The sequence below is a fragment of the Ooceraea biroi genome, chromosome 4, assembly GCF_003672135.1.
Source record: "Ooceraea biroi isolate clonal line C1 chromosome 4, Obir_v5.4, whole genome shotgun sequence".
Taxonomy (NCBI): Eukaryota; Metazoa; Arthropoda; class Insecta; order Hymenoptera; family Formicidae; genus Ooceraea; species Ooceraea biroi.
In genome coordinates, this window is record NC_039509.1 from 9,284,269 (window position 1) to 9,303,697 (window position 19,429).

The 19,429-nt window shown below is 37.4% G+C and overlaps 2 protein-coding genes across 2 annotated transcripts; one reads left to right on the plus strand and one right to left on the minus strand.

Annotated features, from left to right (window-relative positions):
- The first annotated feature begins 8,064 nt into the window (after positions 1 to 8,064).
- Positions 8,065 to 16,958, plus strand: LOC105285521. Its single transcript, XM_011349765.2, has 6 exons — positions 8,065 to 8,196; positions 14,229 to 14,573; positions 14,748 to 14,933; positions 15,760 to 15,952; positions 16,079 to 16,238; positions 16,328 to 16,958. Exons 2-6 carry the CDS (start codon positions 14,233 to 14,235, stop codon positions 16,501 to 16,503), a joined length of 1,056 nt encoding a protein of 351 aa, XP_011348067.1. The 5' UTR covers positions 8,065 to 8,196; positions 14,229 to 14,232; the 3' UTR covers positions 16,504 to 16,958.
- LOC105285524 (uncharacterized protein K02A2.6) lies at positions 9,429 to 10,364 on the minus strand. Its single transcript, XM_011349768.1, has one exon. The coding sequence runs from the start codon at positions 10,362 to 10,364 to the stop codon at positions 9,429 to 9,431; it is 936 nt and encodes a 311-aa protein (XP_011348070.1).
- Positions 16,959 to 19,429: the final 2,471 nt, after the last annotated feature.

Consider the following 19,429-nt stretch of genomic DNA (forward strand, 5'->3'; position numbering starts at 1 on the left):
AATATTCGTCGTGCTTTTCGATGGTTTTTGCATAAACCAATACATCGTCGATATTAACTTGAACTCCCTCTAAACCTTCTAAAATCTTCAGCATCCGTTTCTGAAAAACTTCTGGTGCGGCGTTGATCCCGAATGGCAACCTCAGATACATGTAGCGTCCAAATGGTGTGATGAACGTTGTCAATCTTTGTCCAGTTTACACTGCCAAAACCCGTGGTTTGCATCTAGTTTGGAGAAATATCTAGCTTCCCCCAATCGTTCGAAAATGTTTTCAGTAACTGGTATCGGGTGGACTTCTCGCATAGCGTAACGATTTAAGTGCGTGTAATCTACGCACATACGAATGGTGCCGTCGGGTTTGGGTACTAGAACAAGTCCCGCGCACCACTCCGTTGGTTCTTCTACCGGTGTAATAACTCCAAGTGAAACCATTTTATCCAGGTTGGCTTTTATCTCTTCTAATAACGGGATCGGAATTCTTGGCGTCGTTAATGCGTAGGGGATCGCATCCGGTCGCATACGGATTGTATACGGTGTTTTGAAGCGCCCCAATCCCTCGAATAACTGTGGGTATTTGGTTCGCGGGTCGAAGGACGTCGGAGCTTCTGACTTCGCGACTGCACCGATGCGATTGATGATCCTCAATTTCTCACAGGTATCTCTGTCCAGTAAAGCTTGACCCAAACCTCGTACAACGTAAATATCGGTCGACCATGACCTGTGCTTGTATTGAACGGGCTTACGGAAGAATTCCAATGTCTTCATTTCGCCTTTGTTTGCGTTAAGTAACCGCTTCTGTGACTTTTGCAGTTTGACATTAAAAAACATATCATAAAATGTAACGTCGGATATACAGGTTATAGACGCACCTGTATCAGCCTTGAATGTGATGTCCTGAGTGCCAATTTGTACGGTGACGTCTCAACGTCCCTGACGACTTGTCGTGTTTACTGTTGCGATAAATGTATCCTCTTCGTTATCAATCTGACGTACTGTCGCAGAACTACGACAGACTCTTGCGTAATGCCCTACTTTTTTACATTTATGGCAAGTAGTCTTTATCGCTGGGTATTCTTTGTAAAGATGTGACTCTCCTCCGCATCTTCCACAACTTCCTGACAAATCTTGAGTGATTTTCCCTTTCTTCTTTTTGTCCTTATCGTGTTGGTGAATATTTTCCGTTTTTTTCTTCCAAAAGTCGGACTTCTTTGATTTTCGCGTATCAATCTTGTTGACGCTGATTGGTTGCGTTGCCTCGGTCAACTTCTGTGTCTGTACTTTAACTTGTTCGGCTTGCTTAGTCATGTCAACGACCATGCCCAACGTCAGGTCACTTCGAAGCTGTAGTTTTTCCTGTCGCGAATACCATTCACAATTTTATCGCGAATAAATTCGTCATACAGATCACGGAAATTGCAATATTTTGCTGCGGTATGTAGCGCCGTGACGTACTCGTCTATTGATTCATCCTCACGCTGTTGACGACTGTAAAACATTGCCCTTTCGTAAATTATGTTACGTTTAGCAATGAATTTCGCCTCGAACCGCTCGACCACTTTATTATAATTATGTTGATCAGCTTCTTCAAGTTTAAAGGAATCGTATATCTCTTGAGCCGTTTCACCCATGTGATACAATAACGAAGCGACTTGTTTCTTTCCTGACGCTGCCTCTAGGTTTGTGACCTCTCGATACAAATTAAAGCGACGAATCCATCGTGGCCAATTAGCAGAATTCGTAAAATCAAACTCACCTGGAGGTTTGACGGTATTAGCGGCCGGTGGTGATTGTGCCATTGTAGGTTATGTTCCTCGCGGCAACCTTACCGGTACTATTCTCCTCGTTTTGTGTCTCGGCGTCCTTCCCGACGGTCCGCTCAGATTCTTGGGATTGCCGAATAACGTTCACAATATTTCTGTTTTTCGCTGCCACCATGTGTTGTCTTTTAAGGCCGGAAAATAATATACACACTAGCTTGGTGTGGATACGATAACTGACTTGGTCAATCTTTATTGCTTGGCGCGCAACGTCTGGCGCCACTCTTTTTCGCGGGAATATACATGTATATAGATGGCGTTCCATGCAATTCACAATGTAATGACAATGTAATGGAATGTAATGACCTTCCAAATTCAAGCTATTCCAACGATTGTGACAGAGATACATACGAAAAGGAGATTAGTTTCAGTGGAAACGTATCGGACAATGAGCATAATCTAAATAATAATATAAACAATTTTGCAGATTATAACAATGACATACGTACAAATACATTCTCTTCGGAACTACAATTCTAGGCAATTAAAAATAATATTTCTCACGTTGCTCTGTCACAATTATTAAAATTATATAAAAAGTATCATTCTAATGACAAGATTCCAAACAGTGCTACAGTTTTTTTGAATACACCGAGAGAATGTTTAACTCAAACATGCGGTACTGGAGAATATCTTTATTATGGTCTTCAAAAAAGTTTAATTGAAAATGTAAAACAAGACATTGCTAATTTTATTAATGATGTTATAGCAATCGATATAAACATTGATGGCCTTCCTATTTCGAAAAGTACAAATAGACAATTATGGCCAATACAATGTAAAATTATCAATACAGATAATTTTTATCAACCTTTTATTGTTGCAATTTATCATGGCATGTCAAAACCTTCCTCAGTTAACAATTTTTTGAATGAGTTCGTCGATGAATGTTGTAAATTACGAGACGAAGGTTTTGACTGGAATGGTAAACATTATTTTCTTCGAATTATAGCTGTGACTTGTGACGCACCAGCTCGTTCATTTATTAAATGTGTGAAATACTGCAATGGCTACAATGGATGTGAACGTTGTACAATAAAAGGCGAATAATGAAGTAATAAAATATAATAATAAAGTAGTGTTTTTAGAATGTGATTGTGAACGAAGAACCAACGACAATTTTAAGAATAGACTTTATCCTCATCATCATACTGGAGTTTCTCCATTAGAGAAACTTGGAATTGGAATGGTCAGTGCTTTCCCACTCGATTATATGCACTTGGTTTTACTTGGTGTAATGAAAAGATTATTACTATTGTGGATGAAAGGTGTCAAAGAATGTTGCATTAGTAGCCGTAAATATGAAATGTTAAACGAGCGATTACATTTAAATCAAAAAGTACTCTCTGAAATATCAAGGAAACCGAGATCAAATTTGAATGAATGTACAAGATGGAAAGCTACGGAATTTCGTTTCTTTCTTTTATATTGTGCTCCTTTCATTTTGTATAATGTATTACCGGATGATTATATTCAACACTTCTCTATTTTTCATTGTGCAATTAGAATTTTATGTGATCCATTGAACTGCATACGTAACCAAAAGTATGCAAAAAAATTATTATTATGCTTCGTACAGAATTTTAAACAACTATATGGTACTGAGAATGTAATATATTGCGTACATAATTTGATACATTTAGCTGACGATGTAGATACATTTCAAGCACCTCTGAATGATTTCAGTTGTTTTCCATTTGAAAATGCAATGAAAAATATAAAAAGATCTTTGCGTAAACATGATAAACCATTAGCGCAAATTTACAGAAGATTATCAGAGAAAGCTATGGTTTTGGTAAATGCAACAGAAGAGAAAAAAAATACTTATCCATTATTAATAAATAAACGTACGATTAAAATAACCATTCCATTTGCAAATGACTGTTCTTACGAAGGGATAGCTTTTGAAAACTTTACTTTACGCACAACAATGCCAAATAATGTATGTTATCTAAAAGAGGGCAGTATATATAACATAAAACATATCATTACATTGAATTCGGAAATCTCTGCGTAGGATGTAAAATGGCAGTTTCTGATGTACCCTTCTATCCATTAGAGTCACATAAATTAGGTGTACATATGATCCAAAGAGAAAATAACAAATTAGAAAGATTTACAATTGATTATACATTCTTGTATATTTTGATTTTGTAAGGGAAACCATTATATACTATTCTGATCAATAAAATATTAAAACTTATACTATTACTTTCTATCATATTTTTTATCACCTTGGGGTCAATTCTGTAATTACTTAACTTGGTGAAAAGTACAAAAGTGAGCAAATTCACTAGGTGTTAACCAATAAAATTTTAAATATTGTAGTAAATTTACTCACTTTTGTACTTTTTACCAAGTGAAATAATACAGAATTGACCCTCTTATCTTAATAAGGACAGAGTACGAATCTATAATGATGCTAGTCAAAGAGTTACTTGAAAAGTAATGCTACATCAGAACTCTGCTTTAGTATTACCACCTATACGTACATTTTCTTTTACATTATTGGGCTCTTTTTTATTTACATCTATATATTTATTCTGTCGGTGTACACAAACATACAAATAATATTTGAAACGGACAAAATAATTGCAGATGTTTTATGTTGTTCATGTTGATACTTGGTTCCAAACAATCCCAGAAAATTGGGTGGATAAAAACAGGAAAATTATTTATTGGCCATCAGAGAAGAATTCCACAATTTCCAAATGGATAAAAAAGCAAGTACCCCAGACAGCACAAGGATGTCCTAAGGACATCCGAAGAACATCCAGGACGTTCATGTGTGATATCCTGAGGATATCCCATTTTAATCCTCGGATCTCCTTTGGATGTCCCGAGGAAGAGGAAATGATAGCCGTATATGATCCTCTGGAATATCGAGGGAAATCCTATGAAATATCCTAAGGATTTCTATAGGATATATTTGGGATATTATTCGTACGTTTCAAGGACGAAATCCATACAGCACAGAAGCTCCAGGGGACGTCGCAGGGACGTCCACAGGATATATGTCCTAATTGATTTCTGTGCTGTATGGGTATTTATCAATTCTATATATCAGTGCCTCAAAGATAGACAGAGTTAAGTCACATTTTTGTAAAAAAATAGATTTTTATATTTTATGAATTTTAGGACGTTATAATCTATCTGACATAATATAGACAGGCCAGATATTTTACAAACACCCTGTAGTTATCCAGTGGATATTTATGGGATATTTATATTTTATTACAATATTCAAAATTTCTAATTATGTTAAATATTCTACATAATTGAAAATAATTATAAATGCATACTAAATTTTCATAAAACAAATTTAGAATCATATCTTAAAACATCCTCGAAATATCCTGAATCGTCCTGGACATATTCAGGATGATCCTGAGGACATTTTGTGCTGTCTGGGACTATACATGCCAAATTGGAAAGAATTCAATTACGCTTGTTTGTTTGGACCATTCAGTGAGTGAAAATTTACAAGTTTTATAATTAGAAATGTATAATATTAATATTAATATTCTTTTATCCTTATTTTTCCTACATGTTTCTATACTCGTAATGTTCTATTTTTTGAAGAAACTTACCAGGAAAGCACAAATTTTGAACAACAATGTACAGGGTACTCTTCTCAAGATGAAAAATTATACGAACAATACACAAATAATGATCTACCGCAAAAGCGGTCTCGAAAAAGAAATCAAAAATATGACGAAACAGATAGTGGCGAAGATTCCTTGGAATCTGCAGGTAATCGTGATGTATATACTACATTAAATGTATATGTGTGTGTGTTTTTTCTTTTGTGTGTGTGTGTGTGTGTGTGTGTGTGTGTGTGTGTGTGTACATGTAGAGGTATTATAGTTTTGTCAATATAAGAAATGTTTAAAAAGTATAGACAACATTACTATTATATTATAATACTAACGATAATAATGTGTAACATGTAATATTCATAATCAATGCGTTAATATATGCAATAATATTAATACATTAAAAATTACTTTCATTATACTATTATAAAATTCCACTTTTGCATGATTTTGAAATATTTACCTAGTACACCCCAGATAGCAAACGTGCGGCTCACATCCCTCTCATCGCGTGATATTCACGTCGTGAGCGCAAAAACGCATCATTCTCGCACTCACACTGTGATGATCACACGCATGCATGCGTAAAAGATCGCATTGTGACATCACGTGTGCAATCACACCATGCCGCAAATATGCGACCAATGTGTGCACACAGCGTGACACGGTATATATATATATATATATATATCTACATGCGAGAATACAATTAGGCCGCAGTTCTACAGTACGTCGTAACCGTAAGTCGTAATAGAATCGACCAATCATGGTCGATTATTCTTCGATCGTATTACGGTTACGACGTATTGTGGTTTTATAGACATTTTGCTCTTTTTGAATGCGGCGTAATGTTCCGTATGTCCCGCCATTACTCGCGCTGTTGACAGTGTTCAGTTCAGTGCATCAGTGTTGACCGCAGAGCCGCAGACCAGCTTCGCTCATCCAAAATCTGAATTTAATCTAAGGTATAATCTTGCATTTTCATTTATATCATACAAAACGCAAAGCAACATAGTAGAATATATTTCAGTTAATCTAGATATTAACTATACTGAGTGATCATAGAGAAAACGGCATGCACAAATTATAAGGTTATGTTGACCGCGAATTTTGTTCTATACTCATACTCTGGCAAATTCACACATATTTTGTTAATAATAATCTTGAAATTTGCGTGTTTCCACTAAGCCAGGATGCATGAGAAAGGATCATGTTCTTTATTCAATTTTGGTAAAAATAATATAAAATCGCTTCTCTTCTGTTCACACTCGATGTTCTCTGCTGTACACACTTTTTCTAATACTTGCATGCTGCTGGGAAGAAATGATCAGTAATATGTACGTTATACGTATTTTTAACAGTGCTATCAAGACGACTAGCAAGACTATATGTCGACCAAATATAAGAAATTTCTCAGTCTTACTGCGAAATACAAGAGAAGACGCTTGTCAACAATTGTAGTCAACAGAAGTGTGCAAGAACCTAGCGGTTCTACCTCAGACTCGGATGAAATTTTAGAAATCGAACCGCCGCAAACTCCTCCATTAAATCGTGCTCCATCTGCCTGTGTAAATGACTTGCAAAATCGATATGTGGAACAATCCTCTGACACTATGAACAAACTGAACCTTCCCATAGCAATGAGGAAGACACCGAAGGTGGTGAACAAGATGAAGAAGTTGAGGATGGCAGAGACAATAGAATTGAAGTAACGGATGATGATATTGTACAAGATTCGGAAGAAGAAAATAATTCAGACAGATCCACTAGTTTTTCGGAAGATGAAGATGTTAATGTTCACGAGCCGGAAAATCTTGCGGATGTCAGGAAGAGGGTACTTAGACAGGCATTTCTAACTGCTAACTTGAGTCATAAACAAGGAAACATATTGCTGAAAACATTACGGGAGTTTCCTTTCAATTTGAATCATCTTCCCAAGGATACAAGAACGTTATTGCAGACTCCAACTGTTGTCGCCAATAGATACGTTCAACAACTTGCAGGAGGTGAGTACCTTCATAGTGGTTTAAGGTCCACACTTACGAAAAAATTGGAAAGTCTTCCCGACGGTATGTTGCCAGAAACTGTAGAAATCGATTTTAGTACAGACGGTGCCCAAGTACATCGAAATGGCATAGATCGGTTTTGGCCAATACAATATCGCATTTATAATATAGCGGATAAAAGACCCATGATAGCGGGTGTATTCAAAGGCAAAAATAAACCGTCAGATCCATTCGAATTTTTCGCCCAGTTTGTTCAAGAAATTGTAGATATTCGTGAGGAAGGTGGAATTTTAATACACAATCGACGGCTTCCTTTAATTATTCGCTGCTTTATCGCTGATGCACCTGCAAGGGCATTCGCCTTGAACCATTATGGTCACATAGCGTCAAATGCGTGTTCAAAATGTAAAGTGGAAGGCCATCGTTGTGATGAACCAGGCTTTGGATCAGTAATGGTTTTTCAAGGTACTGGACATCCACCGAGAACAGATGAAGAATACCGCAATATTGTGGACGAAGATCATCACAAAGGCCGAAGTCCATTAGCTCCTGTGGTGGAATTAGTTACACGAGTTCCATTTGAAAGTTTGCACCTAGTGTATGTAGGAAATGTCAAGAAAGTGTTATCTGCACATATTCGAGGAAAATATGGATGTCGGAGACTGAATGCTAGAAAGCTTGATATTCTGGATTCAAGAATGACGTTTCTTAAAACGCATTGTCCTTCAGAATTCAATTGCCGTCCAAACAAGTTAACTATGTTCCACCATTTCAAAGGTACTGAATACAGGCAACTGTTACTGTATACTTCTCCAGTTATCTTACAGAATGTTTTCTCTGAAGAATATTATCAACATTTTCTTTTATTCCATTGTATCATGCGCTTACTCAGTTTTGAAGGCACTACAGAAGAAATGTTTGCTTACTGTCAAGAATCTATTGAGAGTTATGTTAATATGTGCGAAGAATTGTACGGAGAGCAGTTTATGTCATATAATGTGCATGCTCTTTTGCATGTGGTAAGCGATGTTATGCAGTTGGGTCCTTTAGAAACATTCAGTGCATTTTGCTATGAAAATAATATGCCTACATTCAGGAAATATATCCGAAAACTACACCTCACTCTGCAACAATTTTACAAAAGGATGTGCGAACTGAATGATTTCACTTTTGCTCACGTAGATGACAACGTTGAAATTTGCGTATCGAAAATTCATGTCGAGGGTCCTTTACCACAAGATATACCAGTCCGTTTTTGCTGACAGTTTAAGAAGCTAAAAGTTGGTAAAATCATATTGTCAACTGCTTTACGTGACTGTTGCTGTATTCTTAAAAATTCCGAAATCTGTGTTATACAAAATATTATACAAATGCAAGGAAGCACTTTCCTTGTTGTTAAAAACTTTAGTACGATTACAAATATATACGATGTTGGAGTTACATCTGATTTGGTCGGAGTATATGATTGCAAAAATTTATCAAATCAAATCGATGCGATTAACTTGACCGATCTCAAAGGAAAAATTTACAAGATGCCAAAGTGGAGCGGCATAGAAGGACAGGAAGAATGTCCACTGGAAGATGAGTGGATGTGTGCGACCTTATTGACACCACTAATATTGCCCGAAATATGATATTGTCACGGTTATAATGAAAGATCACGTTCAATAAAACTGCATCAGCTACTCTGCCTGGAATGAATCTGTTGATGTATTGAGCATATCATTAACACGGATGGGAAATATATATATTTATGTTGCGGAAAAGTTGTAATTGTAAGGTATATGTTATATCTTTTCTTTTTGGTTGTGAACAATACAATACTTTATTCAGTCTTACAATGTCGGTTTACCAGTTTACAGAAGGGCGGTTCGCTTGCGACTGCTCGATGCTCGCGCGGGATCCTGCGTTACGGATCTATCGGATCTATCGGTAACAATTAATAACGCTATCGATAATCTTACGGTCGGTAACATATCTTACATTTCCTCCCCCCTGTGCGATAATTATTAACCTGGTACAAATCGTTGCGGCGGACGACTTATACGTGATGATCTACGGAGAGATAACGGTGGTGAAGACCTCCGTTCGCGAGGACTATTTGTCGGGGTCAATGAACCTGACGATCCTGTCACGTAAGAGTCGCTCTCAGATTCGTACCTCGGTGTTGATGGAGGCGTTTTATCGCGAAGATTATGCTCCTTTCCATAAAAGTGTATACGACGAGGTTGCTTGAATGATTCGTCGTGTGTCGGCCAATTCGTTCGTTGCATTCGTTTCTCACGAACTGGTCGATTCCTGATTTGATCAGCATGTCGTTTGATCTTCTTGCCTGAATAGTCTATCTCGTAGTGCAAATCTCCAAGGCGGGTAACAACAATGCCGGGTAACCATTTATCCATACGAGGATTTCCGGATAAAAAATAAACTAATTGCTTCGGTTGAAATTCGCGAAACATTGTGTTGATCGATGCTTGTTGCAGCTTCTGGGTCACTCGCACGTTCGTTTCTTCTGGTCTTACGAGATCAAGATTTGTTCGTATAGAACGTCCAAGGAATAGTTGCGCTGGTGATTGCCCTGTCGTTGCGTGAGGTGCTTTCCTGTATTGACGCAAAAACTGATGTAAATTATGCTGCAATGTTGCCGGTGTAGTTGCCATATTTTTGAGCGCGTCCTTGACCGTTTGAACATAACGCTCAGCCTGCCTATTCGTTGACGGGTGATACGGCGCTGTCTTCTTGTGATACTTGACACCGTTTGTCCGTAAAAACGATTTAAATTCAGCTGCCGTAAACTGTGGACCATTATCGATTACAATGGTGATTGGAGAACCATATGCTGCAAATATTTCTTCAAGAATAGCGGTTGTCGCTGATGTCGTTGTAGAACTTGTGACTTTTACTTCCAGCCATTTACTATAGGCATCCACGATTATCAGTAACATTTTCCCTGCTACCGGACCTGCATAATCCAGATGAACTCGTTCTCAGGGACCTTTAGGATATTCCCAGTGATGAGTACGGATTTTAGGTAGATCGTGTGCATTCTTAGCACAGTCTTCACAAGTCTTTGCCACTTTCTCAATGTCGGCGTCGATGCCGGGCCAAAATACAAAGGATTGCGCCATTCCTTTCATTTTAACGATGCCTAAATACGCGGTATGTAATTCGCTTAAAATTGCTTCTCTGTAAATTGGCGGGATTACTATGCGGTGCTCGAATACTAAACATTCGCTTCCGAGTTTGTAATGAATTTCGGGTGGTTTGTAGCCTAGGCGAGCAAGGTCCTGGCCTGTCTCCAATTGTTGGACGATCTTTCCCAGGTGAGGATCTCTTCGCGTCTCACGTGCGATGACCCTTGCGTCTAATGGTAGTTGCTCAATTTGATGCAAAACGAAACTGTCGAATCCATCGAGTACTGTCTCTTCCTCCTTCACAAGCAAAATTCGTTGACCGGACCGAAGTAGGTAAAGGCAGCTGTGAACAATAATCGGCGTTGGCATTAGCATGAGTCGGCTTAAATACGACGTCATAATTAAAATGCGATAAATAATCAGCATAATTAGCCATGCGGCTGATACAAAGAACGGGTAATGACTTCTCCGGATGTAAAATCTGAGTCAAAGGTTTGTGGTCCGTCACCAGCGTAAAGTGTCGAGCATATAAATAATAAAAAAATCGTTGAACTACCCAAACAATGGCAAGTGCCTCCTTATCGATCTGAGGGTACTTCTGTTCAGTGGTAGTCAAAGTACGACTGGCAAAAGTAATGGGTCTTTCCCGCCCATCGGGAAACGTATGCGATAAGACAGCTCCTAAGCCCGTCTTGCTGGCGTCCGTGGCAAGAAGCAAGGGTCGAGCTGGATCGTACGGCATTAACACCTGAGGGGAAATTAGTATTTGCTTGATATCCTCATATGCTGTAGTTGCAGCCGGTGTCCACTTAAACGGTGTATTACGTAGCATGTCTCGCAACGGACGGTCCCTCGTCGACAAATCCGGAATAAATGCGCTATAATACGTAGCTTTTCCTATAAACAACTGCAACTCGTCGGGAGTAGTTGGCTTCGGTGCATCGCGGATCGCTTGAATGTGCTTATCCGATTTGTGTATACCATGCGCGTCCACTCGATGTCCTAAAAACTCAATCGATGGTGATGCAAACACATATTTGTCCCTATTTAAGCAAAGGCCATGTTCTCGCAATCGTTCGATGGTTTCGTTTAACACCTGTAACAATTTGTCAAAAGTGTCCGCAAATACAATTATATCATCAAAAAAATTACGGACATGAGAAAGACCCTGTAAAACGGTTTCCATTTTGCGTTGCCACACCGCGGGAATATTAGCAGCTCCATACACTGCTCGTGTTGGACGGATCAACCCGTGAGTCGGCGTGTTCAGCGTTAACGCATGAGCAAAGTCGTCATCGAGCGTAAGGTGCGAATACGCGTCTACAATATCGAGATGACAAAACACTGTTGCACCTTGTAGCTGACTATGTATATGCTCTACTTCCGGGATCGGATGCTCATCAATTATTATCTGTGGATTCAAAGTTGGTTTATAATTACCAGTAATACGCAATTGACCATTTTTTTTAGCAACAATATGTGTTGTAGAAGCCCATTCCAAGCAATCTACTCGCTTATAAAATCCTAACGCAATTTTCTTATCAATTTCATGGGCATACTTATCTCTAAGCGCAATCGGAATTTCTCTCGCTCTCGCAAAAACTGGTACGGCGTTCGGTTTCAAGTGTAATGATACAGGCGGTCCGCTCAATGTGCCTGCAGTGTCACTAAAAATACTAGCATGCTTCGTTAACAATTGCTGAAGTCGAGCTTCTTGACTTGACGTAACAATAGATCGCGCAAAACTGACCATATGAACAGTATCAAAAGACGAAAAAAAATGCTTAAAATCTAATTCATGTGCAAAACTCGAAATACACTCACGCCCAAATAACGAATCAAAACGACCGTTAACAATAAAAAAATTCAACTGTCGCGTTGCCTGACCAAGTGTAACGCTAACCTTTATATAACCAATACATGGAATACGATGTCCCGTATAACCTACAAACTGTCTGCTCGTTTTCTCTAACGCATAACGCGGTTTAATTGCAGGCAACGTATCTACACTAATAATGCCGCACGGAGCTCCTGAGTCCACTTCCATTTTAATAACCTTACCATCTATGGCGACGTCTATCATATATTTCCGGAAAGGGTTTACCGAATTAATCCTATCGAATGTACGGATTGTATCAATATGCTCGGTCGACTGTAACGATGCCACTTGCGCTTCCGTTTGCGGCTCCTTCGATCGGCACACTCGCGCTATGTGTCCTTTTTTACTGCACGCATTACAAATCACATCACGAAACCGGCACTGACTTCGGATGTGTTGTCCTCTGCAGCCACTGCACACACTTCCGGCTTTCTGCTCACTGGATCTCCGTTGACCCGATGTTGCTCGGCGATCTGGATACCTCGAACCTCGTGATGATGAACGATGATGCAGCTTCTTGTCCCGTTTAACCTTCAGCGGTGTGAATTCCAATTTATGCGTAGTCTCCTGTGTCGACAGCTCAGTACTCTTCACGGCGTTTGTCGTCTTATGGGTCGTTTCCAGCGAGTGCGCAATCTCGTAGGCCTCAGCGAACGTGGACGGTTTTTTTGCGACGATCTCGTCACACATCTCGCGGGATTATAGGCCGTGGATTAGTTGCTCGATTAACATGCGATCGAGGAACTCACCATACTCGCAATACGCCGCCCCTTGACGCAGACGTAGGGTGAAACTAGAGATAGCTTCGTCCTTTTCCTGCGTGATGCAACGGAATCTGATACTCTCTGTGTACTTATTCCTCGCTCGATCGAAGTGAGTAATTAACGTTGTGCGGATGTCCTCGTAAGAAATGTCCTCTGGTAGTCGCGGGCTGACCAGGAATTTGAGCGCATTATTTAGCTCAGATCCCATATGAACTCGAGCGTAATTGGCAAATTGAGTTTCCGAAATTTTACTTAGTTCGAGAGCCCACTGGAACCGCTTGAAATAATCCGCGACGGATGTTCCTTCCGCTGAGCGAAATTCTGGCAATGAAAACGGCGGTGTACGACGTTGTACCATCGCTGATGTCTCGTTCGCACCGGTTCCAAAATTCGCAACCGATGCTTGCAACGCGTTCGCCATCATGGCGGACATTGCTTGTAAGAGTTCCGGGGAGATGTTCGCCTGTGCCATCGTCACGCTTGTCCCAAAACTCGTTGTATGTCACACTCACAAAGGAATCCGAGGGATCCCACTTCTGACACCACTGTTATATCTTTTCTTTTTGGTTGTGAACAATACAATACTTTATTCAGTCTTACAATGTCGGTTTATCAGCTTACAGAAGGGCGGTTCGCTTGCGACTGCTCGATGCTCGCGCGGGATCCTGCGTTACGGATCTATCGGATCTATCGGTAACAATTAATAACGCTATCGATAATCTTACGGTCGGTAACATATCCTACAGTATATATTATTAAATTGATAGTAATATAGTATATTCAGTATACTAAATATCGCAGCATTATAAAAAAACAACCCAGACAGCACAAAAGTCCAAAAAACGTCGTAAACGTCTTAGACACGTCTTAGACGTCTTTACAACGTCTTTTGGACTTTTGTGCTGTTTGGGAAGACTCAGCTCGCATTATGTTGTAGATTAAACATAATTACAATATATTTTGAAATTTGTAATATAAAACTTTATGAATTGACACAAAATCACCATAATTTCTCTCTCATTGATATCGTAGCGTCATGGAGAGTCTTAAGCAAAATCAATTGATGGAAAATGAAAAGAAGTCGAAGAAAACTTTCACAGTATCCAGCAGCGGCAGGATAATAAAGCCTCCGAAACATATTCTCCCAACGTCCTCAGATGAAGCTCTTATACGTAGAAAGAAGTCCTCGAAGAATATGATTAGCATGAAGAAAGAATTGGAGCGATTGCGCAGCATATACGGAAAAGCAGACAAGGTCACCAAAGTAGTATCAAGAAACCCTATTTCATCGGTCGAAAAAGAAAATGTTGCATCCAACGCGTCCCCACACGATATATTGCCCATTAGGTATTGTTCAGATACCATCGAAAGCAGTTCGTAAGTATAAATGTTAATATTAAGGGTTTTCTTATTAAATAATTCAATTTAAACGTTTAAATTAAAAAGAAACATTGAATTTATAATAAACTATATTGAAAAAATGTGCTTACTGCTTGAAATTACATGTACATTAAAATTCTTGTTTAATATGGTTTCTTTACTTTTGTTTAGGAAAAAACCAACATATAGTGTCGAGCCGACGAAACAACCATCTGTCCATCATATCCTCGAATCTGTACCCCTGTCTAACATAGTGCTACCAGCAGAGGAAAGCAGTATAACGATGAAACACATGAAGAGTGTTTCTTTCAATGAAGACTCTCTGCATTATTGCAAACAAATCCTCGACAAACTAAAGTAAGTAACATATGGATGTCTTTTTGTTTTAAACAGATATATTTGTAAATGTGTACATAATACCTGTAATAATCTGTCATATACAGGGTGTTTCCTAAGTAAGTAGACAAACTTAAGGAGGATATTCCTTGGCTTATTTTAAGAAGAAAAGGTCATATAAATATATGTCCTAAACTGCTTTGTTTTCCAAAAAAAGTACATCACTGTTTTCGTTCACTTTTTGGATAGCGTGCTTTTGCAGTACGAGTCAACAGCGATGGGGATGGAGTGGGGATGGTCTCGCGGCGCCGCAAGTGAACACTCGTTTCAGACTGCGCCGCGCGGCCGCCGCGAGACCATCCCCACTTCATTCCCACCGCTGTTGACTCGTACTGCAAAAGCACGCTATCCGGCATCACTGCTATCACGTTATCTTTGACGCAAACTTTATTAGTTCCTATTAAGTTTAGTAATTTTATTAATTATGGTAAATTACACAAACGCCGAAATGGCAGATATGCATTTCGTATACGGTCTTGCTAATGGAAACGCTCGTCAAGCAAGACGTATTTACAATGACAGATACTTTTTTTTGGAAAACAAAGCAGTTTAGGACATATGTTTATATGACCTTTTCTTCTTAAAATAAGCCAAGGAATATCTTCCTTAAGTTTGTCTACTTACTTAGGAAACACCCTATATATTGAATCATTTCCATGTGATGAGATAACGCATTCCCTTTCTGTGCTTCATGCTAGAATCCTGTTTTCAATTATTATCAATATGATTTATGTAGTTATATATTTTCTTATGCAATATATATATGTATACATATTAATATTTGCAGAATAATAGAATCTCAAAACAAGGAGATTCTTTTAGACAATGGAAAAATAATGAAAGAGCTCTTGCGCATGAATATGGGCGAAGAGGCACTCAATAAAAGTTTATTGAAACCACTTGATGGCTTTCCCCTGCATACCATGGATCAATTTACGGAAATGGGAACTGATTCTAAAAAAGAAGAGCGGAAGAAATTGGTGAGTAGACTTTTTACGTTAATATTGGAATTTCCACTTTCTGATTGCAGCATGAAATTATAGTAAACACAATTAAGAAAAAAGTAAATACGTAGTATATTAAAGCAATCTTTTATTGTATTTCAGTTTTATCATTTATGCAACCTAGGAGGGTCAAAATTGAGAGAATTCCTGAGTGGTAGTTTGAAACAAGCAATGACTGATGAGCTGGTCAATCATTTTACATGGTCTGGTGACAAAAAATCTGAAAAGTTCGGCGATACTACAATCGCCAACATTCTATATCGTAAGTAATGCCTTTATACTGTATTAATGTTTAACATGTGTTCATAACTTATCTTTGTAAGTTAATAAAACGTTGCATATTTTTTTCAGTGGCAGCGAAAAAGTGTCCATTCTTTGATGGCCCAAATACCATATCTCAGTTCAAAATCGAAATGCAAGAAGTTTTGCGAAGTACAAAACAAAGGTTCCGCAACAGCTTGACAAAAATGAGTAAGTCAGATCGTGACACCGATGGTGACGATGTAGAACTCATGGAGGAAATGTAGCCATTGCAATTACTAGAAAACGAGTTCGAAAATGAAGACGTCGAGGACATGATGGATGACTCGAATGACTCGGATGACTAGCAGGAAAATAATTTTACTGATTTATCTCTTTCTATTAACTATACAGTATTAATTTGCGTTTGATATAATAATTTATATTCTAGAATTAATGCAAGTTATGTTTTGCGTTTGATAACATTTATATTCTAGAATTATGCAAGCTTTATATTTTGCGTTTAATATAATAATATATATTCTATAGAATATATATTATTCCCCCATAGAAATTTTGCGCTTGATATAATAATTTATGTTCCAGAATTAACGCAAGTTATGTGACAAGATAAAAACGTGCAATATAACATACATATGTCACCGTTTCGCAATTTTATAGTTTTTATTTTTCTATTGCTGTGCATGTTTTCTTGTCATATTATATGTATTTCATTAACGTTATAATTATAAAACTATACATGTTAAAAATGTTATAATTGCAATAAAAATTTTGTAGAAAACATTCCATTTTCTTTTATTTCACAAGGTGAGGAATACTAATAATATATTTTTATATAACCTGAAAATGTATTTACACAACGTGCGAGCGATATGCGTGCACGCATGCGCAATCATGCGTGCGAGTCATATGAGCCTCAATTGAGGACGCATCTGTCTGCTGCTATGAGCTCACTGTGCATGCATTTTGTTATCTAGGACCTTTAATTAAATGTTTTCCTAGCAAACACAAAATATAACTGTTATATAACACAGAAGTAACAGGCAATATAACAACTGTTATATGTTATTAATGTTAAAGTTACATAATTTTCTTTGTAACTGCAATATAACTGTGTTATAAAACTGTTATATTGATCTGTTATATTGGTTATAATAATATAACAGTAATATAACTTAAATATGCGATGTTATATAACTGTAATATTTGCATATTATGTCTATGTTATATACCATTTTTAACATACAGATGTCGAGTCGTCCGCTAGATGGCTTTTGTTTCTCATATGCAAAATATGATACAAAATATATATAAGAACGGTGATCACGGCACAGTACAACTTGTATTATAAGTCCATTTCTACAATGAAGTGGTACATTTTTGAACGAATAATAAATAAGAGCAAAGTACTAACTTCTGCATAACGTTTAGGAAAATAAATTAAACACAAACCTATACTTGTAGAAAGAGGAAGAAAGCATAATTATATTTCATTTATGTAACATTTAAGTAACATTTTAGTAACATTTTAGTAACACGTTATATTACTGTTATATTACTGCAATTTCGTATGAGTGGGAAATTACAACTAACATATACATTACATGTAACGAACATGTTATATTGCGTGTTACATTCTGTTATATTATGGCAATATCACTGTTATATGACTGTGTTTGCTGGGAAATTAATCGGAGTTTGGTCGAAGTGGCCCTAAAGACCACTTCAACCAAACTCCGGTTAATTTAATCATCGATTAACTTACAGGGCGATCAACATAAAACTTATATTATTTATACGAGAATTATATTAGTAGAGATTTTTATGTTGATCGCCCTGTAAGTTAATCGACGATTAAATTAACCGGAGTTTGGTTGAAGTGGCCCTAATGCCCGATTCTACCAACTTCGCTTAATTTTAACCGTCGTTTAACTCACTCTTTGTCTCTTTCTAAGGCAGGTAGTTAGAAAGAGACGAAGAGTGAGTTAAACTACGGTTAAAATTAAGCGACATTGGTGGAATCGGGCATAAGTGCAACAACGGGTTGCCATTCTCCAGGCGTCATCGATTTTTACACCGCTAATTTAGAAATTAGTTTCACGAAACTCCGCCTTCATTGTTTGTGACTTGAGGAATAAGGTAGTATAGTGCAGACTATATAAAATGCTTATATTTTCGTGAAACGTTCGTTTGTATTAAGGGGAAGCTGGAGTTGCTAGTGAACTATTTTTTCATCATAGCGATGGTAATTGCAGTTTCGAAAATTCTCTTTATTGCTTGTGCAGAATAAAAATTCCTTTTCCACAAATGAAGTATAGATAGAAAGAAAGTCCGCTATACAGGACTTTATATTCAAAATGGAAAAAAGTTAGAAAAGACAAATGAAAGTTTTTAACTTTTTTCCATTTTGAATATAAAGTCCTGTAGAGCGGACTTTCTTTCTATCTATACTTCATTTGTGGAAAAGAATTTTTTATTCTGCACAAGCAATAAAGAGAATTTTCGAAACTCCAATTACCATCGCTATAGTGAAAAAATAGTTCACTAGCAACTCCAGCTCTTCCCCTTAATGGTTGTATTAATCGTTTATACTAATATACTCTTTATATGGACTCCTTTCTCTCATATATTAATTAAAGGATTAGGTAGAATAAGGAACTTGTAATGGCAGTATGCACTAGACCAAATAAGCTTGTTCTTTTGGCATTGTAACTGTTTCTATAATACAAAAAAAGAAGTAATAGTATGATTCAATAATAAGTTAGACATAATTTTTATTTCCAAATGGTATAACACAAGCGACTCGGGTAATGCTTTATTTTTAATTGTGTCATGATACAATGAGAAATCAAAGAATCTGTTAATTTGTAACACTGTACGATGACAAACTGAACAAAATCTATATTTTCAAGTAAAATTTAACATGATTTACATTTCTATTTTTCGTGTTTTGCGCATGTTAACTACAAATGTGGTTTCTTGCGTAGAAAGAAAATAAGAATTAAGTAATAAAGTCTTTATTAATCAGCAGCATAGATTTTTTCATACATCAAGCATTGCATAAATATAATGGCATAAAACAATAACGCAGATAATAATAAAGTAACTTTATCATATCTCTGTTTACATTTCTTATAGCATCAAGTTGAATAAAAAATTGAACACCGACGTGGTCAATTTTAACCCAAGTTG